This window comes from Lycium ferocissimum, chromosome 8 (genome assembly GCF_029784015.1).
Source record: "Lycium ferocissimum isolate CSIRO_LF1 chromosome 8, AGI_CSIRO_Lferr_CH_V1, whole genome shotgun sequence".
Taxonomy (NCBI): Eukaryota; Viridiplantae; Streptophyta; class Magnoliopsida; order Solanales; family Solanaceae; genus Lycium; species Lycium ferocissimum.
In genome coordinates this window covers 12,420,562-12,442,856 of record NC_081349.1, presented here as the reverse complement: position 1 = coordinate 12,442,856, position 22,295 = coordinate 12,420,562, and the positions used below count along the sequence as shown (strand labels likewise).

The following is a 22,295-nucleotide window of genomic DNA, read 5'->3' as shown; positions in this document are numbered from 1 at the left end:
CCATCCAATAGTTAGCATCACAAGCCACAACATTTTATTTCCGCTCATGAAAATAAATCATATAAAAAAAATTCTGAATTGCATTATAATTATGAAGAAAAGAAAAGGAAATTATCAAAATGAAAAAAGTTAATTCCAGAAAGAACATTTTGTTTCCACACATTTTTTGTTTGAGAGCTCTTAAAGAGAAGGATCATAGATTTGGTGGAAGGATTGGTTTTGTTTCTTTAATATTTTAGTTTCTATATATGGGTTTTGATTTGAGTCAGTTCTTTTTAATTGAGTTTGAAGTTTTTAGATTAAAAATAAAAATAAAAAGAATAAAAAATATGACCCATCGGAAGTTAGATTTTCCGGTAGATATGACTTTTATGATAGTAAGCTTAAATTTTTGTGACTTTTGTGTTAGAAAATATAGTTAAGTAATTTTGATGGGGAGAAATGATAGTTATATGACTTTTGTGTTAGAAAACATAGTTAATTAATTTTGGTGGAAAAAAATCATAAGTATGGGACCGTCTGTGAAATCTACCCAACCTTAATTCACTAGGTTACATTTAGAAGCGAATCATTTCATTTTTCGCTTAACAGAGAAATATCGGCAGTAAAAATTCATATAATCAAAACCTAAATTTATTTAAAATTGGAACATAATAATTATTGTAACAGTAATACTGTTCATATAGTCAACTCAACAAAACACTTGAGGGGTAAGAGGGAAAAAAAAAAAGCATTAAAGTAGTTGATGATGATTGGATCATTGAATATTCAAAAAAATATGTCTTGAGACACATCACATATGAGTCCTACTTAAATGACTCGATACAAGCATGTACTAGAAACAACGAGTTTGTTAGAAAATTAACTTTCTAAATGTGTCACACTCTTTCATACAAAATTTCAAGAAACTACTAACTACTGTCAACTTATAGTAGTCTTTGAATTTTCACACACAACACGGATTCAATCATTCATTCCCATGATGTTTACATCTCAACCAAGATCCACTAGACTTACCTCAGATATCCATCAACATGTCCTTACTGGTGACCGGATTTCAAGAAGAAAAATCAGTCAGATTCATAGTCAGACTGATAAGTCTTGTTGTTTGAAAGTTAAAGCTGTGATTCAAAGTGGGAATGATAATAAGACTACAAAGTTGGTTGAGAAATCTAAGGAAGAGAGTAATAATGAGTTGTTTGTTTCTTCTGGAAAAGGGATAGATGTGAAAGCAGTGATCACTTTGAGGAAGAAAATGAAGGAGAAGATTACAGACAAGATTGAAGATCAGTGGGAGTCTTTAATGAATGGGATTGGCAGAGGAATCTTGATTCAGCTTATTAGTGAAGATATTGATCCTGGTTTGCTTTCAAACCTCTCCATAAAATTTACTTGTTTTTTACTGTGTTTATGTTGGTGATATATGGGGTTTAATTTGTTTGTTTAGTTTATTATTGTATAGTTGAGTTCTATAGTTTATGTTTTTCTTTTACCTAACTTCTCATCTTTATTTCTCTGCTTTTGCTGTCTTGAGCTGTTTCTATCAAGATTGCTGGTATAGCAGTGGCTTGGTTTGGTTTCATTGACTTGCTTCAACCCCCCAAACCCCCAAAAAATCCCACAAAAAAAAAAAAAAAAAAAAAAAAAAACTATGGACATCATCCTTAAATTTAAAAAAGCTTCTCTGGGCAGTCCAAACCTTTTCAATATTCTCAAAATTATCTTGCTTCTTTAAGGGAGGAAAATGGAGGAAGAAATTTGCCGGCACGTGGTGGGTAGAAACTTTTGAATCTTGTGGTCCTTTAACTAAAGATGTGTGTAATGTACCAAAATGCCCTTTGAATATTGTGGTCTTAAATATGTCAATTGTCATGTAGAATGTTGTGGGTAAAAAATTACTAAATATAGAAAGTGGTATGTCTTTTGAAACAAACTAAAAAAGAAAGTAAAACAAATAAATTGAAACGGAAAGAGTATTAGTTACCCATGGTTAATTGTAATACATTCTCACCGATTCAATCACTTAAGCAAGATAAGTTATTATGGTTTGGCGGAAAGTGTAAAGGACCCGATTCAGACATATGTTATCATCCATTCTTTTTGTGCCTTTTTCCTTCAACTGTCTTATATTTCTTACTTTTTAGCTTTTTCTGGGTGCCTTTTAGTTCATTTGTCTTGTTCCTTGTTGTGAAAAACTTAATTGGCAACACAGTCTGTTGCAAACTTAGTACATAATGAATCCATTTATTGTGACTGGTGGAAAGGGCTATGAACATCAACTCCGTATGACACTTTTACATGAGTAATATTCTGAGGTTAACTACAACTATTTTCTGCTTACAGTTACCAAGTCAGGAAAGCTTGTGGAGTCTTGTGTGAGAGGTTGGTTGTCCAAGCCTTCTCACCATCCATATATAGTTGAATATGCTGCCAATTTCACTGTACCACGTGATTTTGGACGTCCTGGAGCTATCATTATCACCAATCTCCTTGACAAAGAGATACACTTGGTGCAGATTGTTGTTCATGGATTTAATGAAGGCCCTTTATTCTTTAATGTTAATACATGGATTCACTCTCAAAAAGATAATCCAGAGAGTAGAATTATCTTCCAAAATCAGGTAAGCGAAATATGATTTTACTTTCATTTTCATTAGCAAAGCAGATATGGTGCTTGATCAAGGATGCCCCTGCATGTCAGAACAGGCATATCGACCATCTCAAACACCAGCTGGCATCAAGGATCTTCGGCGTCAAGACTTGTTGAGCATTTGTGGCAATGGGAAAGGCGAGAGGAAGTTACATGAACGAATATATGATTATGATGTTTATAATGATTTAGGCAATCCTGACAAAAGTGCGGATCTTGCTAGGCCACTGGTAGGTGGCAAAGAGAGACCTTATCCTAGGCGCTGTCGGACTGGTAGAGGTCCAACTAAGACAGGTACTGAGCACTCTGCTGAGGAGTCTATTTTTGCTGTCAGTACTTTTCTTTCTTCAATATTTTCATCATAGCATTTTACTCTTGCATTTCTTTCAAATTTGTTCTGAAAAACGATTTTCTTGAGCCGAGGGTCTATCGGAAATAGCCTCTTTACCACACAAAGGTAGGGGGTGAGGTCTGCGTAGTCCCCACCCTGCCTAGACCCCACTTGTGTGACTATACTGGGTATGTTGTTGTTGTTTGTTGCCCAAATTCTGCGACATACTTATGCTGACTTTTTCTTGACCTCTGGATGCTGACAGATCCACTTGCAGAGAGTAGAATAGAGAAACCTCATCCAGTTTATGTCCCTAGAGATGAAACTTTTGAAGAAATTAAGCAGAATACTTTTTCTGCTGGAAGGTTGAAAGCTCTGTTACATAACCTGGTACCACTAATTGCGGCTACATTGTCAAGCTCGGACATTCCCTTTACAAACTTCTCTGACATAGATAAACTGTATAACGACGGATTTGTCTTGAATGATGATGATAATTCACAGAAGAGTAAATTCCTTTCTGATACTTTGGAAAAAGTATTTTCTATCAGCAAAAGGCTGCTCAAGTACGAGATTCCTGCTATAATCAAACGTAAGCACACACATTTACTTTTTCATCGATATTTGTTTGCCTGTATCATTTAGCATTGTTGAGACTTGAGGAGTCCTGTTTGTCTGTTAGATTGACAAGATGTGCCATCAGAAACAGTGCTATCCTCTAATTTCTTTCCGACGGTTGTTTCTGGAGTGATATTTCATAAACTCTGCATCTTTCTGGTTTCTGTCCCGCAGGGGATAGATTTGCTTGGTTGCGAGATAATGAGTTTGCCCGACAAGCTTTAGCAGGGGTTAACCCTGTGAACATTGAACTTTTGAGGGTAATTTTTATTATTATTTTTGTACTAGATACAATTATAAGCTTTCTTTAGATGTTCATTAAGCTTGTGGATATTTAACAGGAATTTCCAATTGTGAGCAAGCTAGATCCAGCTGTTTATGGACCCCCTGATTCAGCTATAACCAGGGATCTTATAGAACAAGAGCTTAATGGACTCAGTATTGAAGAGGTAATGATCCTTTTCCAAAGTGTTGTCTTGGGAAATCTAGCTAAACCAGCTCTAACCTAAAATTTAATCTCAAATTTTCTATTCAGGCTATTGAAGACAAGAGATTGTTTATACTTGATTATCATGACATGCTTTTGCCATTTATTGGGAAGATGAATTCGTTACCCGGGAGAAAAGCTTATGCATCAAGAACAATTTTCTTCTACACATCAAGAGGAGTTCTAAAGCCAATTATCATTGAACTTTCACTGCCTCCAACACCTTCTTCACCTAGGAACAAGCGTATATTCTCCCATGGACATGATGCTACCAATCACTGGATCTGGAATCTAGCCAAAGCACATGTTTGTTCAAATGATGCTGGCGTCCATCAGTTGGTGAACCACTGGTAAGCTTTGAGCCCTTCTCTTTTTTCTTTTAGTATTTTTCTTGAAAACACATTTATGTAGATTTTATCAGTCAGGAAGCTCACGCATGTAAAATTAAATTCTCAGGTTAAGGACTCATGCTTGTATGGAACCTTATATCATTGCAACCCATAGGCAATTAAGTTCTATGCATCCAATTTACAAGCTACTTCACCCCCACATGCGCTACACACTGGAAATCAATGCGCTTGCAAGGCAGAGTTTGATAAATGGGGGTGGAGTTATTGAAGCATGTTTTAGCCCTGGAAAGTATTCAATGGAAATAAGCTCTGCAGCTTACAAGAGCATGTGGCGGTTTGATATGGAAGCACTGCCTGCTGATTTAATAAGAAGGTAAACAATCTCAAGCGACATCTATTTAAACCTTGAACTATAACTATTTCCCTTGTACGTTCAAGCTCAGATTAACCTTAGGGGTCGTTCGGTAGAGTGTAATAGGTAAAAGAATGCTGGTACAAAATTTTAGTACAATATTTGGTTGCAAATTTTAGTCTAGTACAACTGATACTAGTATTACTTATAAACCCTATTCAGTACTATTCTTATACATAGTAAACCATGACCTTAACAATACCAGTACTATTGTTGTACTTATACACCCTATTCAGCAATATTTAGAAATTATGCAATGCATGTCATTTTTAATACAACAAACCAAACAGTCAATGAGAAATAATGTCAGCATAACTTGTCTTTGAACCAAACGACCGCTTACTGTTTCATCTGATTATTGCAACTTTTCAACTAATAAACAAAACATTGACTGCTTTTAAGGGGAATGGCTGTGGAGGATCCAACGATGCCTTTGGGGGTGAAACTTGTGATTGAAGACTACCCTTATGCAGCAGATGGGCTTCTCATATGGTCTGCCATAAAAGAATATGTGGAGTCCTATGTTGAGCACTACTATTCCGACCCTAATTCTGTCACGTCTGATGTTGAGCTCCAGGGCTGGTGGAATGAGATCAAGAACAAGGGACACCCCGATAAGAAAGATGAGCCTTGGTGGCCAAAACTTGTTACTAAAGAAGACTTGTCTGGCATACTCACCACAATGATCTGGATTGCCTCAGGCCAACATGCAGCAATAAACTTTGGACAGTACCCTTTTGGAGGTTATGTACCTAACCGTCCTACCCTTATGCGAAAGCTCATCCCACATGAAGAAGATCACAGCTATGAGAACTTTATCTTTCACCCGGAGAAAACTTTTCTGGCATCTTTGGCTACTCAACTCCAAGCTACTAAAGTGATGGCTGTTCAAGATACCTTGTCGACTCATTCAGCAGACGAGGAATACATGCATCAGTTGCACGAAATTCAAAGATTCTTCATAAATGATCATGAAGTTTTGAAGATTTTCGAGAGATTCTGTGCCAAATTAGCAGAGATAGAAGATACCATCAACCAAAGAAACAAGGATATTTGTCTTAAAAACCGAACTGGTGCTGGTATTCCTCCATATGAACTGCTGCTACCTACTTCTGGTCCTGGTGTTACCTGTCGTGGTATTCCCAACAGCATCTCTATCTGACAAGTTCATGTGCTCGCTGTATAATCATATCGTCTATGGTTATGACTTGCCATGGATAATCTGGAACTTGGTGGCATTCAACTTGTAGTTATATTACTTGTAGAAATATTTTGCAGGTCTTGCAGAGTAATATATTGAGGGCTTTAAACTGTTAGAGAAGCACAATGTAATTAGAAAGTAATATTGTCTTTCCTAGAAGATACGCGGGGCTTATTTTATTCAGTGATCATTTACAATTTCGATGAAGAAAAGGGCTCAAGGAAAGAAACACACACTTTGACATGACAAAAATCGTGCTTTTATATTTGATAACATCTATAATAGGGGATTATCTTCATCATGCCAAAGTTCACCAGCTTCCTAGTGTGGTTTGCAATCCAAGATTCTAGCATTAGCTTCTTCATCTTCAGTGTATCTGCATCCCACGAGTAAACTACGTTTCCCTTCATCCAAACGGTTGCAGAATCATTGTATGAAGCCGAAAAATCACTAGCTTCCACTACGAGGTCGGACAATAATGTTTTGACATGACACTTCTTTGTTGAGACTTGAGATATAATATAATTAAGTAATTAAAAATGTGCTATGAGTTGGTTACAGAATTTAACATGCTATCAAAGCAGTCAAGAGATACTGAATCAACCAGTCTACCACCCATAAAAATATTTTCATCGAGTTTAGACAACGAAAAAAAAGATCAGGTGTCAGTCCATGCATGATGGAACGTGCTGTCGTCCCTTAAAGGCACTTGGATTGGATGTCCTCAAAACAACGCATGAGAAATTTTATCATTGTTTTTCTTCATATCACTTTCTTCTTCTTCTTCTTTCTTCTTTGGGAATCAGCAGCCAATATCTTTCGGGTGCACACAGCGTAAACCCGCTCCTTTGCAATAGTCCGCAAACCACACGGAAGAGATAACCTGCACTAGACAAGCCCGTGTGACGAGCTAGACCAAAAGGCAAATCCCCTGTTGACGTAGGCAGGGATTTCGTACCAAACTACACAATTCGAATATCCATGTCATTAATCTTATCACTATAATTATAGGCCGATGAAGAGATCAAACTAATCTGATTTTTCTTATCCACTGATGGTGAGTCATATTTATGACATAAAATCAAGATCTCAAAGTCTTTAATGCTATTCAGAAATGAATATAGTTGTGTTGCCTTCATCATTTTCTATCTTTATTTAATTCTTATTTTGAAACCATTAGTTTTATATAGTTAGGTTAATATTAGCTGAAGTTGTTTGCTTCTTTACTGTAGGTAATGAAATAAATGATTAAGAAAATTATTTTGGTAAGAATTACCCAAGTTGAGCTATGACTAATTGTTTAATTCATTTTTGCCTTATTTCATCTCAGTCCAAGTAGCCTTGTGAGCGGGGTTAATGACCGCTCATGTTGATCCGTCCAAATCCAAATCAACTCACTCTTTGACATCTTTATGTGCTAGTCTCGGATCAAGCTTTATATAAAAGTAGGGGTGTCAATGATTCTTTAAAAATTGACTAAACTGCCCAAACCAAGTTGCACCGAACCATTGTTAGGTTTTGCTAATAAATCTGTAGGTTTCTATATAAATCTACAATTGTACCAAATAATTAGGATAGGTCTTCTATTTATGAAAATACTAAATTCAAAAACGCCAACTGGTGCTGAAAAAAATTGAACATGTAAAATATATTATTTATATCACCTTTAAAGTTGCCAAAGCATTTAAATTTTTTGCCTAAGGACTAAGGTGACGGAGACTATTACGTGCCGACACCCAAAGTTCCAGCTCTCAAAATTGTGATGTCTCTCCTATTTATGCACAAGGTATTTCCATGATTTTGGATAACTAGCTATAAGGTATCGAATATCTTTTTCCGTATGATTTAGATTTCTTTTATTGAATACTTAATTATAATATATTCAGTTCATAGATCACATCTCAATTAGCATCTTTTCACTCGTGTAATTTAGATTTTCAGTTTGCGCATTTGCGTGATTTTCTTTACACTATTTTAGAATAGTCGGATTGATCTATGCAAGTTGTCTTTCGTATTCCCTTTATTCACATCTTACAACAATAAAAGTATCTACAGAATTCTTGTCCAAGTTGCAAGTATGCATGGTATCTTATTCGTCAGGTTTACTTGTGACGTTTAAAAGATACAACCTAACCGTATACACAGATACCAAAGAGAAACCAAGATGAGGGCAACTTCAAAATGTCTGCTTTTCGTTATACAAAATAAAGTAAACAAAAAGTTACTATGGTTTAAATTACTTTACTACTTTACAGAAGCATGGGTTTACACCCATGCTTTGTCGTCAATCATCATAAAAAAAATAAAAAATAAAAAGGTGGGTCTCATACCAAAAAACACCAAGTAATATAAAAAAAAAGGTGGGTCCCATACTAAAAACACCAAAAAATATATATTACAAAAAAAAAAAAAAAGGAAAAAAAGTGAACCCCACCATCTCTAATATCATGAAAAAAAAAAAAGTGAATCCCATATAAAAAAAAACAAGTAATGTCAAAAAAAAACGTGCACCCCATATCAAAAAATCAAACAATAACCCATGCTTCGTCGTCAATCATCATAAAAAAAAAATGGGTTTACACCCATGCTTCGTCGTCAATCATCATAAAAAAATAAAAAATAAAAAGGTGAGCCCCATACCAAAAAACACCAAGCAATTTAAAAAAAAAAAAAATGAGTCTCATACTAAAAACACCAAGCAATATTAATTACAAAAAAAAAAAAAGGAAAAAAGTGAACCCCACCATCTCTAATATCATGAAAAAAAAAAAAAGTGGATACCATATTAAAAAAATAAGTAATGTAAAAAAAAAAACATGCACCCCACATCAAAAAATCAAGCAATAACCCATGCTTCATCGTCAATCATCATTAAAAAAAATAAAAAATAAAAAGTTGGGCCCCATACCAAAAAACACAAAGCAATATAAAAAAAAATAAGGTGGGTCCCATACTAAAAACACCAAGCAATATTAATTTTTTTTAAAAAAGGAAAAAAAGTGAACCCCACCATCTCTAATATCATCAAAAAAAAAAAGTGGATCCCATATTACAAAAATCAAGCAATATAAAAAATAAAAATAAAAAAGTGGATCCCATATTAAAAAAACAAGTAATATCAAAAAAAAAACGTGCACCCCATATTAAAAAATCAAACAATATTCATGTAATTCCCAAAGTATCTCCATTAAGTCATAATGGCGGATTCATTGCCCCATGCGTAACAACCCATTAGTGAGAGCAAATGAAATTATTGTACAGCAAAAAACATGATTTTGAAAAGAAAAAAAAAAGCGGACCCCACCATCTCCAATCTCATGAAAAAATAGTGGATCCCATATTACAAAAATCAAGCAATATCAAAAAAAAAAAAAATTGAACCCCATAGTAAAAAAAAAAAACGTGCACCCCACATTAAAAAATCAAACAATATTCATGTAATTCCCAAAGTATCCCCATTAAGTCATAATGGTGAATTCATTGCCATATGCGTATCAACCCATTAGTGGGAGCAAATGAAATTATTGTACAATAAAAAATATGGACCCCATATTGTTGCTTTTCTTCAAAAGGTTAAGTAGCCAAACCATACAATTCCCTTTCTTTTCTTATATTAGCCTGAGACTTAATCTAAATATTTAACTGTTGCATTTATTGTTCCGCCATGTCATTTATTTGTTATGTGTACTAAAATAAATATACGTAAAATATTTATATTTTAAAATAAGATAGAATTTAATTACTTTTTGATTTTTTCCTTATTCTAATAAATGTGAAAAGAGATTAATGTCGTAAAAGAAAAAATAATATTAAATAGAGATCAAATAATTAATAAGATAAATTAGTCAAATTATAATTCTAATTGATGTTTCCTTAAAAATCGTGCAAAAGAAAACATGACAAGTAACATGAGCTAAACCAAAAATATTTACCAAAAATTAAAAAATAGTAATTCTTCGTTTAAATAGAAAATCAAATTTCTACTTTATTTCGTTTTAAACATGTAAAATTAATTTAATAATTTGAATTTCAAATTAAATCAAAATTTGATTAAAAAATAATGAGTATTGTTTAGGTCCAATCTACATACATTAACAATAGAATATTTTACACCTTTAAATTAATCGAATTAAAATTCAAATATATATATATATATTATCACTACCCAAACACAGCTACATATACATAAATACATTATAAAATTCAAAATGTTGGGCCCGCGTGCAGCGCAGGCATGCACCATCTAGTTTATTTAGAAAACCGATCCAACCACAAACCGACCTTATACTACCATTCAATCAGGTTAATAACCCTTGATTTCGTTAGATACATGAAATACCCAAATAAGCTATCCCGGTCTCAAGTGATTCCCTTTTTTAACGTACAATTACCAGCCATTATGGATACACTCGATGCGTGTGCCCTTACAATAAATAACTTTCACAAACTTGAACTAAGAAAAAGAAATGAATAATTACTCAAATGTCCTCTTTAGGAGTAATAGATAAAACTAACAAGACTATTTGTAAGGTTGTGCAAATACAGTAATGAAGTCATAGATAAACTACAAAAACCTCTAGCTTGCCCTAGCTGTTGCCCTCCTTTCTTTCACTTATCAATTGTACAAAAAGAATCGAATTTTGTTTTTCTGGTTGCTTGTATACTCTTTTAATAGAGAAGAATCAGATATAACAATCCTTTCCAAGGATGTTCAACCTCGTATGTAATGTAGGAAGTAGGAACACATTCAAGTTAGTTCTCGGTGTGCACATCAACTTTACCCCAGTAAGAATATAATGAAAACAGAAGATCATATCTAGCCTGACGGGCAACAGTGTTGGAGAAACCAGAGACACTTCTGAAAGGAATGCCAATGTTAGCATCAAGAACGTCAAAGTTTCCTTTTTAACTTATTTATCTGGTTGTACAGTATCAATGCGTTAAGTATGAATAGACAATTCTGAAAGGAATGCCAACGTTACCATCAAGAACGTCAAAGTTTCATTTTTACCATATTTATCTGGCTGTACAGCATCAATGTGTTAAAGTATGAAGACTCCACACAGAATTTATTCTCCAATTATTATTATTGTTAAGAAAATTGTGTAGAGGCATATTTCTCACCAATCCTAACAAACGATTAACCATCAAGTTCATTAGGAGAAGACGGTAGCAATAGCCACAAGAAAACTTCTCGCAAACAACAAGCAGACACTCCTCCACTTAGGCTCGGATAACATCCAAGGTCTAAAAGAGCCTTGAAGCACAATAAAGCAGATGCATTCTGCACAGGGCAACCTTTTGTTACTTGGTCCAACATTTAAACACACCATTCCTTCTCCACCCTAAGTTTCAACAGAAGACTGCATGATATCAGTTATTAAGGAAAACAGAAAGGCGCTTAGTTACAAACATATTCAATAAAAAGAATCAAGTTGGTAAATTACGGACGATTTTTCCTCTTCAAGAGGGAGTTTGTGGTTTCACCAGATCTATTTTGCTGAAGACCAGTCTCTACTGCTTTCCCTTCTCCTTTTCTGATTGCAAAGTTCTGAAGACACCCATGTGGTGAACAAAACATGCAGGGAAAAACCTCCACAAATCAACCAGATATAACTATCAGAAACCACAAGCGTAAAATCGTACCCAGTAAAAAAAATTGCTGCTATTTAACAAACAAAAATATTTTGCCTTCAGCAACCTTTGCATGGTCTTTCAAGCACCACGATGAACATTCATCTGCCATTTCATAGCCTCAACATTCTAGGGAACAGACCCCCGACTTCTTCAAGTAGCTATACAGCTTGTATCAATCTCTTCCTAGTCTGCACTGGGAACACAGAGATCTATTTCCTTGAAATATGTCCTTCCACCCACTTCCCTGCTAGTAGATGAGCTTCCGGACTAGTGATTCTAATGTACCTGCCTAAAACCCCACGAGAAAATTCTTAGGAAAAATATGAACATCAGCGGTTACAAGCCTTTACACTTCTATTTCCAGCCCCTTCTAGTAGGCATTTGCACCAGGCTCACATGCTCTTTCTGGTATGAAACAAGTCAAGAGAGTGGGTGGGGATGTGGTAAAAAAACAAGTTTAAAACACAACCAGGGTCTTCACCACAACTGACCCCCCTCCATCCAAAATAAATACAGGATATAGAAGTCGACAAAGTGAAATTTCAAGACTCAATGCGACTATTAAAATTGATCAAAAGAAATATGAGGTCAAGACTTCTCCCAATTACAAGGATTCAAGGCCACAAGAGTTATAAATGACTTCTACAGAGTAACAGTTCAAAGAATGACAACTTTGCAGTTTGGAACAAGTACCAGTAGGGGTTATTATAGTCCCTGCTCTCTGTTTCAATGTTTCCACCGGAACACAAAATAAAAACTAATCAACAGGGCTGAGATGTAAGACAAATCTAAAACACTAGTACATATCTTCTTTCATTGATCAACTTACAAAAATCCCACTTGCAACAAAGCCACCCAGTTTTGTCTCTAAAAGAATGTATACCAAGGGATGGTAACAGCAAAGCTATTTATCATCTTTCCACAAGACTTAACGATTTGAAAGTAAGAATCAAAAATCAATACAGCCCGACTCATTATAGGCTCGAATAGAAATCCCCCATCTAGAAAAGAATGCACAAGATATCAAACTTAACATTTGTACATCTCTAGCAGATGAGGGCAGTAAAGTACCTTTACTGGCTTGGGCAGACAATACGAGTATCTGAAGTATCGAAAATAAATTTGAAATTCTATGTATGCCAGGTTGTAGATAAGCTCCTCAACCTGCTTTCCTTGCTACTGCAGTGACATTTGTAGATTTCAATTCTACAGTAAAAATTGAAAATTTTCTAACATAAAGTACAAAAAGAAACCAAGAAAATGTAGATCCGGTTGTTTGGCATGCAAGCCAAAAGGAATATTGGTATCCATGTTCCATAATACAAAAGTCATAAAACAAAAAATTGAAACAACCACCAAGGCACAGCCTACATAGGGTATAAGGCTAAAGGAAAAACAGAAGTAACCAAATGCATCAAGGAACACAAACTAACTTGCAATTAAGATAGTGTCATCAACAATAACCAGCCAACATTATTTTCCGAATGAGACAACTTTTATAAGTAACTAATCAATAGTACTTATCAAGATCAGATCTTTGTTTCATCTTGCTTGGCAAAACATTGTTAAATAGAAACCAGGTAATGCTGGCCCGATCCACAGTTCAGCTGTTTTTTTGCCTTTCTGATACAACCTAAATCCAGCATTTTGGAATAAACTTTGAAGGACACATCTTAAGATAACAATGTCATCCGTGAGAGGCGATCATTAACATCATGTGTGTGTGACTTCATGTCAGTGAACAAATAAATAAGCACAATACTAATAAATATTATAAAGTTGGTCATAAATCCAATTCAGAGATGCTTCAGTTACCTTACTTTTCAGTGGCAGTCAGTCATGTCTACCTACTATTAACTTTCACTATCAGCATTCATCTAGCACTCAGTAACTTCAGAATCCCGTGTAGATAAGAGCCTAAAACATGAAATGACACCAATCCCATAGAAGAACACAATCACGGTGCTTGTTCATAACATCACCATAAAAGTCCGAACTTTCTTTTAAGTAAGTTGAAAACTTCATTATGACTTCCATCACATTTGCAACTGGACACCTTTAAGACACGTACAAGAAACATATCGGTATCTATTACTAAGGTTTGTCGGAAAAAAAAATTAAATATGTGAGATTTATGTTGTCCTAATCCCTTGCGGTCAAGACACTGATGTGCAACCTATCCGTGTAGATGAAGAGTGCCAGAAGAAAAGCATGTGAAGTAAACAATAATGAGGAGTCAAAGCTGCTAACATGGAGAGCAGTGGAACATTCAAAACTGACGGGAAAACATATTTCATCCTTGATTACTATCGATGTATCCAGATCCAATAATTACCTTCAAATGTGCAATAGTTTCAGTGAAATTCTTCGTCAATGAAAAAGCTAAGAATTCCCCATCTGCTTTACACCACCATCTCTTGCAAACAGAATATGAAAATTAAAATCGACATACTAGAAGTACGAAACTAATCCATATGTTTTGAGTAACAAAATCAATTTCAAGAAAATTGTTTACACTGCCAATGGGAAATATGTTACATACACGAGTTTCAATTGAAATTGTTCCTTTACAGGTAAGCTCACTATGTCACCCTTGGCCATGCAAGCAGTCTCAAAGATTTTGATAAGGCACCAGAGCCCAGTAGGTCAACCTGCAACAGATCTGATAACGCACAGCCAAAAGAATTGTTTCTCGATCTAATTGTCAGATAAGCCTGCTAAAAAACAGCTGAACTGATCGTCTCGCAAACAATATTTGCAACTTCCTTTCAATGCATGGCTCTAACCTCAACCATGTCAACCCATGAGTATTAGAGAAAGCAAAACTCAAATAGTTACTGAGCACTATTCACTTATCTTAGCCAAACAATCCACCAGTTCCTAACACCCCTTGCTTCAGTTCCTTTCTTCGCTGCTCCTCAAGAGGATCTGGACTCTTTACTACTCTTCGCACACGCCTAAAAACAAAACAAAGAACATCACATAAGAGTCTAAGGAGCTAAACAAACTCCCATCAAAAATTAGCATTGGAAGAAGTTTTACCTATCTTGCGCATGCTGTGCAGGGAAAGTAGGCATGAATTCTTTAGACTTGGGGAGAGGAACTTCACGAAACCACTCATGGTTCAAAGCATCACTGGCAGTTATTCTCTGCAATATGTCACACAAATAATAATCAAAAGACGTATAGACAACCTAGTACAGAATTTAGAAATTCCCAAATGTAATGGCCATCACCTCCTCAGGGTCATAAGTTAGAAGCTTATTCAGCAGGTCAAGGCCAGCATCTGATAGGACTGGCGACCCCGTGAAGGCTGTAGCGGGAAATATTTTTCTTAAATTATTATACCTGACAAACAAATCAAATGGTTAGTAGAAACATGAAAATATTTCTCCACCGATAGACTGTCATTGCCAGAAAGCCAAACCAGAATCACCCAAAGCTGGAAGCCTGGGAAAACAGCGGCAAAAATAAAAACATGAATCTCCGGCCAACAAGAGCAGGGATGGAATATAGAAGAAGATAATACTTACTGATGCTTTACAAAGTTGACCCTCACCCCAGGAAGTTTGGAAAACCCTGGCCAAATTGTCTCATTTGGGGTGCCAAGAATTCTGAAAATCTGGTAAGAAAAATCACAGTACATTAAGAAGACTTGAAATCTCATGGTAAAAGATATCCAAAATCAAGTAAAATTCTCCATCAGCCTAGAACAGATACCTTGTCAATTTGATCAACTTCTGTTCGTCCATTGAAGAGCGGTTCTTTGGATAGCATCTCCGCCATGATACAACCCAGTGACCACATGTCAATTGCAGTAGAATATTGTTTGGCTCCCAACAGAAGTTCTGGCGCCCTGTATGCATAAAAACTATTCAATCACTAGCTGAATAAAAGCCAGATGGGCAAGAACTCAATAGAACCTTTCATCTACATACAGACACAAGTTAACAGAAGTATGAGTATCTATTTAAATCTTTTCAAATTAATGAAGATTTTGAAAAAGAAGCTCACCTGTACCACAAAGTAACCACCAAATGAGTGTATGGTTTCAAGGGGCTCCCATATTGACGAGCTAAACCAAAGTCACAAATCTTCAACTCACCTCGGTTGTTTAGAAGCAAATTTGAAGTCTTCAGATCTCGGTGAAGGACCCAATTATCATGAAGATACTTGACACCCCGCAAAAGCTGGAGCATAAGACATTTGACTTCACTTTGGGTAAATGGTTGTTTCATTGTCTCCATTAATGCCTTCAGATCATGTTCCATGTACTCCATCACCATAAAAATACTGTCAAGACTGCTTCCTACAACTACTTCTTTGACATCTACAATTGAGGGGTGATGAATAGAAAGAAGAATGTTTATCTCCCTTAGAGATGTCAAGGGAAATCCTTCTCGTTCCTTCTCCATCTTAACCTTCTTTAGTGCAACAATTTCTCCTGTCTTCTTATCTTTAGCTCTGTAAACAACACCATAAGTACCTTCATCTATCCTGTTAAGCCGCTCGAACTCATCGACACTTCTACACCCCTGCAGCATGTTTACACTCCGTTGAGGAGGAAGTGCAGGCTCTGGTGTGCCACGAGAATCATGTTCATCTTCAGAATCTCTATCTGACTGGCTAACACTACTATCATCATAATTACGGTCCTTATCCACATCCATTGAGTCATTCTTATCTAAATCATTGTCCTGGTAGCTATCTCTGCTGGAAGACCTAATACGTTCATCAGAATCTGAGGACCTTGCTCTATTCCCCCCAGAGCTGTCTCTCTTGAGGTCCCCAAATTCTGGAGTTACTGATTTCCTGCGTCCACCCATTCCGGCTGACTGGGAAACTGCTCGTCGCTTCTTCAATTGGGGCATATCGTCACCTGAAATCTCACCTTCATCAGCTGGAGAGTCAGCATCGGTTGCCCACCGAGATGATCTTATAGTCGGCACGTATTCCTCATCTTCTACTTTCCTGGCTTCCTGATTGGGCAATTTCTCCTCATCAGGAGGTGGCGAACATATGTCAACTGGGGATTCAGATGCATCAACACGTAAACCAAGTGCTGGATTTGGATTACTTGGTGATGGCTCCGTGCTGCGAATATCATTATTCTTCAACAGCTCAACCTGCTCAACCCTTTCAAATGGAAGATCAGCCAACTCGCCAGACGACTTTGGTAACGGAGGCGGAGGAGGTAGCTTAACCTCTGCTGGCGAATTTCTACTCTTTAACATTCTATTCGCTTCCTTATCTTCCCTATCCCATATAATCGGAGAGAACTTCCGTTTCTTGCTCTGTACCGGTGACTGATTCCCATTGTCGACATTCTTGGTATTCGTCTTATGGTCCGAATCAACACCCCCATCAGACCCACCACTCTCACTAGACAATTCCCCAGGCTCTCGATCAACAACATCCCTAACACTACGCCCGCTACTTCTCCTCGCTCCACCACCATCACTACTACCCGAATCACTCCTACTCGACGACACGGACCTATTATAACCGCCATTCATCATACCCCTTTCTTTTACATCCTTCTGTCTCAACCTACTACCCCTATCATCTCGACCGCCACTCCTATCATTAACACGATTATCCCGATCGTCACGATCCCTAATTCGTTCATAATCCCCTTTCGGATAACCACCACCAAGTTCCCTCCTTGATACCTCAAACTCACCATCACGTCCCCTAAATTCATTATCCCTGTAACCGCCATGCCTTCCAGCAGCCATATAAACCCTAATAATTCACCTACAAACCCTAACCCTAATTTCACTAATTAAAGTCAAACAAACCCTAGGTCGAACCAAAAAACTCGTTAATTCAAAACTCAATATCAGATCTGGTAAGAGGACTAATCAAATTATATAAAAAAAACAACTGAATTTTTTTTTCTTTTTCTGTAATTTCTAGAAAATTCGAGGGCGAAGAAGAAGAAACCCTAGAAATAATGGAGAAAAGGGTAAATTTAGGGTGTTTCCCGGTGAGATGGGAATTACTTACCGGTGAATCGAATCGAATCGAAGAAACAAAAGACAAAGGCGGCGATGAAGCTTTTTTTTTATAGAGAGAGGATATTTGCAATATGGTGAAAGTGAAGGGAAAGGTCCTAGACCGCGTAAAGAGGGAGTTTTTAGATTGGGCTTCCACTTTCCAGTACTCTTATAATTGCAAATTTGACCCCGCTATGTTATTAAGTTGTCTAATTGGCTTTGCTCGTATTGAGAGATAGGACTATAATGTTTTCTTGTATTCCGTGTTCTGACTTACAAAATTTCATTGGGTAAATCTCGAGCCTAATAGATTTTTCTCCTAATTTATCAGATTATACTTTATATTATATAGGATTTTATTTTACTTACATAGAAGTAGGGTTGTTCACAGTTTTGGTTAAAACCAAAACCAAACCGAAAATTTAACCAAACCGAATAAAAAAAATCGACATTTAGTTTGGTTTGATTTATTTTTAAATTTGAAAAACCGATAATATTTAGTTTAGTTATAGTTATAGTAAAAAATAACCGAATAAATAACCGAACCAAACCGATAATTATATACATAAAATTTATAATTATTTATATGTATAATATTAACTTTTCATAAATAATTAAAGATATTTTATACCTTTTAATTATTAATTTAATTTTGGTCTACGTATTTTTAAGGCTTTATATTATATAACTCTAATAAAAATAAAGATAAGTTACTATCTCTTTTCATTTTACATTACATATCTTTCCCTCAATATGCGAAGTTAAATTGTGGGCGTGACAAAAAAAAATTTTCTAAGAAATTTGAAGAATGTAGAGAGAAGAATATTTTAATTGTCACGCTAGTCATAAATTGAAAACCGAACCAAACCGATAATAACCAAAACCGGTGGTTATTATTTTAGATGGTTTTAGACATTTAAAAACCGACTAAATTGATTTGTTATGGTTTAACCAATAACCGACCTTAACACCCTACATGCACAACTTTTGAGAGGGTGTATAGTGTAAAAATCGAGATGACACGTGGCAAGGGCTAGTACTAACATGTGGCAAGTTAAATCGACTACGGATGTGGTTGAGTCGAAGACTCGGAGAGAGCTATTCCGTGCACGACCGAAACAAAGAGTCTAAATGCATTGTTACAGATCAGTTATGAGTATCAGACGTTACATATCTGGTTCGGATATGTTTAGTCTGATGCTCATTCCTTTTCAATTAAAGAGCATAGTAGTCCATTAATGTACATTATGAGGGAGTCATTCACGGCATTATGAGGGAGTCATTCACGACCTTTAGCTCGTGAATTCATCCCTGTAAAAGGAGCCTGATTCCAATGTTGGAAGGCATCTGATTCCTAGCTTAACAATTTACACTTTACGCAACTAGCAAAATACAAACTTAGTCTCTTATTTTAGTTTCGGTTTACATATTGATCTTCAAGGCTCGAAGTCGTTCTAGAAACATCCTCATTGAGAGATTCCTCCGAGCTCATGCTATCCGGGCTAATTTTATTATATTATTAATTTATATTTACTTAATTTCATTCATTATTATTCTATGTCATTTTCGTTATTATTATCAGTGTTTTAAAAGGCGTTTTCGGAGCGAGCCTCGGGGCGGGGCTTATCAAAAATGCCCCGGGGCGATAGTTCGAGGCGAAAGTCTCAAAGCGTACGCCCGGCGAATTCGGGGCGTACGGCGTTTGGGCGAGTTTTTTTTTTTGTTGGCGTGTTAGGCGTAAGCCCGAAAACTTCTTCAAATTAAACAAAATTTGTTAAATAAGTCTTCAATATAATGCCCAAATTCTCAAAAGTCAACTAGTAATTACTCAAATATTTTAAAAAGGAACCAAAACATTAAATTTACAAGTCATGACCTTTTTTTATTGCTAGAATGCCTAATATATGTTCTTTTCCAATTATTTATCTTGTCTTCTACTATCTCAAAAAAGTAACGAGCAATCCAGGTTGTAAGTAGCGTATAATAGATTGTTCTGATTAGTTTTTTTGTGGGGATGGAGCATATATATTTATAGTTTTCTTCAACTTTTTACGCTATTTTACCTATTTAAAAGTATTTACTATAATTATATCCTTTTATGAAATACTAAAAATTAAAGTCCCGGGAGGCTTACGCCCCGTGCCTCGTGGCTTACGCCTCGCTGAGGGAGACGTAAAACGCCTCACCTTACGCCTCAGCCTTTTAAAACACTGATTATTATTATTCACACAAATTAATTCACGTATCATTTAAATCACTGAACTAATTTAACTGTCCCTTTTGAGGGTAAATAGCTTAGCGCCCACCGTGGGGCTAAGGATAATTGTGGTTATTGCTTTGTTACTTTCAGTACTTTACTGACTAATCACTTCTAAGTTTGTGAAATCAGGTGAAAACTCAGGAATATGGTAAGCACTAGAGATCAAACCAACGCCAATAACAATGAATTCTTGAACAACACATTGCTCAAAAAATTGATCCAGCTACTGGAGAGATTCGGGCAAGAAATGAACACGTGGCTTAGCTTCAAGGGTCTAGGCGCACTGAGATGATCGTACCCCGAATGACAATGATGATGATGCTGAAGGCGAAGTAAGGGTTGTCGGGTCGGACTTGGAGAGAGTATTTGATATGTTGGAAAACAACAAAAGGCAACAACGGATCTACAAAAAAAATATGGTTCTGGTGCAGGTATGGAGAATGAAACCGCAGCGGTTAAGGCAGAAGATTACGAAAAAGGTAGTAGAAATGGTTCTGGGAATAATGAAGCACCAAAAATTATGAAATATCTTCAAGCCTTATCTAGTCGGTTGGAGCGGAATGAAAAGGAGTTGACTAGTCGATTGAACCAGACGAGAAGGAGTTCAAGGCGTCCAATATCCGGATAGATCAAATTCTGGGACCACCGGTTTTGAAGGGGTCATATTCAAAAAGATATATCCAAATATATCATTTTCTCTAAACTAGTTTTTCGGCACGTGCATCACATGTGTATGTCGAGTCATGTAGTACATAATTTTGTATAATAATATTAATATTATTTAAATAAATAAAAAACAGCATTAAAGTATATAATTATACATGAAATAATAAAATATAAGCTTTTGTGAATGATCAATTGAATCATACAGTGACATGTTTGTTGAGGTCAATATGATTGAATATCATTTGAATCTACGAAGATGAACGATCAAAGTTTGATTAGGTGTACTGCGATCTTGTTACTTATTTTGATTTTATGAGGTACAAACATGTACATAGATAATAAAAAGGGTAATTCTCTCTCTTTTTCATATTCGAAACTTTTCAACGCCAACGAAAAAACGAATTTGGGATTCAATATTATGCTGCAGTTCTCTAGTTATGACAACCACCTTAAGGTAAATTTCTTGAACTTATAGATCTGTGAGATTTACTACGTATGATTATTTTAGAATAAAAGAAAAGGGAAAAAACACCTACAAAATTATAGAATAAACTAACACAATTACGAAGAAGGTGTGTAACACTCCGTGTTTTATGAGTAGGTTTAAACTCATTAAATGCGTGTGATTAGACCCGAACAATGATAGATTATATGTATCTAAGTATGCAAATCCTTTTGAAATGACGAAGAAGTGAAAGCACAAAATGGTTCAAGACTTTAAAGTGTGACGACGACAATTAGAAATAATAATTTGGGTGTCGAAAGAGGCTATGAACTAGTAACATATCACATGGTAATTGTAACAAGTATAGGAGGTGTATTAGGAGTGATTTAGGGGCTAAGAATAGCCCTAGCGCAAATCCAAGTTGAAAAGTGCATGAAAGTCAAAAGTTCCAATTGAGTTTGCAAAAGGCCTCACTTCAAGCGTGAATTACTTTTAATTAGTAGTGAATCTGAGAAAATTCAAATCATGAAATTTGTAGCTCTTTGAGGCCATGAGGACAGAGGCGTTTCAGTAGCTTAAATAGGCTCTGATTTATCAGGGATGACCTCCGGAGTAAAATCAACCCTGTGGCTAGTAAATTAGACCCTTCACGAACTAATTAAAGTGGACACTCAACCGGATTGGATAAATATACCCGTAACTTTGGAATATATTTCTCTTTTGAATTCTCAACATCATATTTAGTTCCACTTACGTTTACGTTTTTACTCGAAAAATAACTTTGATAAACTTGGTCCCATTATCGTTTAATCTACTTGGAAAGTTAACGAGTAAGTCCTCATTTGGAAACGATACTCTGCTTATATTTTTTTACTTGTTGACCACGTGTGCTTGCGTATTAGCGATTTCAGTTAGTAAATCCATCAGATACGAATGCATAACTCTTCATTTGCTCCAATATATAATTAGCTTTCTCGGTCTTCTACAACTCATAAAATCAAATAAAAATGTGTAATAAAGTCACTACATTAGGTTCCACGTTGTCATTCTTCATTTTTTCTAAGAGTCTCATCCGAGTTCTCCATTTTACAATACACGTTCATAAGACACACTATTCTTCTTTCAAGCATTTCATCAAACAATTTTCATGTTTCCAAAATCCGCCTCTCTTTACGCAATCCTCTTATTACTATATTTTATACAAACTCATACCTCTCTCTTTTCATGCAATACTTTCAA

General features: G+C 35.8%; 2 protein-coding genes across 21 annotated transcripts; one reads left to right on the top strand and one right to left on the bottom strand.

Moving 5' to 3' along the window:
- The first annotated feature begins 774 nt into the window (after positions 1 to 774).
- Positions 775 to 6,316, top strand: LOC132067262 (lipoxygenase 6, chloroplastic-like). Its single transcript, XM_059460440.1, has 9 exons — positions 775 to 1,361; positions 2,344 to 2,621; positions 2,707 to 2,944; positions 3,247 to 3,573; positions 3,774 to 3,859; positions 3,941 to 4,048; positions 4,135 to 4,436; positions 4,543 to 4,809; positions 5,251 to 6,316. The coding sequence occupies exons 1-9, from the start codon at positions 980 to 982 to the stop codon at positions 6,008 to 6,010; spliced, it is 2,748 nt and encodes a 915-aa protein (XP_059316423.1). The 5' UTR covers positions 775 to 979; the 3' UTR covers positions 6,011 to 6,316.
- A 4,589-nt stretch (positions 6,317 to 10,905) lies between these two features.
- LOC132067260 (cyclin-dependent kinase G-2) lies at positions 10,906 to 17,797 on the bottom strand. 20 transcript variants are annotated; one of them, XM_059460422.1, is made up of 10 exons: positions 15,701 to 17,790; positions 15,407 to 15,542; positions 15,220 to 15,308; positions 14,923 to 15,034; positions 14,729 to 14,835; positions 14,022 to 14,643; positions 12,758 to 12,865; positions 11,751 to 11,975; positions 11,497 to 11,642; positions 10,906 to 11,412 (listed from the first exon to the last, which is right to left on the bottom strand). In XM_059460422.1, the coding sequence occupies exons 1-6, from the start codon at positions 17,422 to 17,424 to the stop codon at positions 14,544 to 14,546; spliced, it is 2,268 nt and encodes a 755-aa protein (XP_059316405.1). In that variant the 5' UTR covers positions 17,425 to 17,790; the 3' UTR covers positions 10,906 to 11,412; positions 11,497 to 11,642; positions 11,751 to 11,975; positions 12,758 to 12,865; positions 14,022 to 14,543. The 20 variants fall into 20 exon arrangements, with proteins under 20 accessions (XP_059316405.1, XP_059316403.1, XP_059316407.1 ...); XM_059460420.1 differs by having other exon boundaries at positions 10,906 to 11,394; XM_059460424.1 differs by having other exon boundaries at positions 11,501 to 11,642.
- Between the last annotated feature and the right edge of the window lie 4,498 nt (positions 17,798 to 22,295).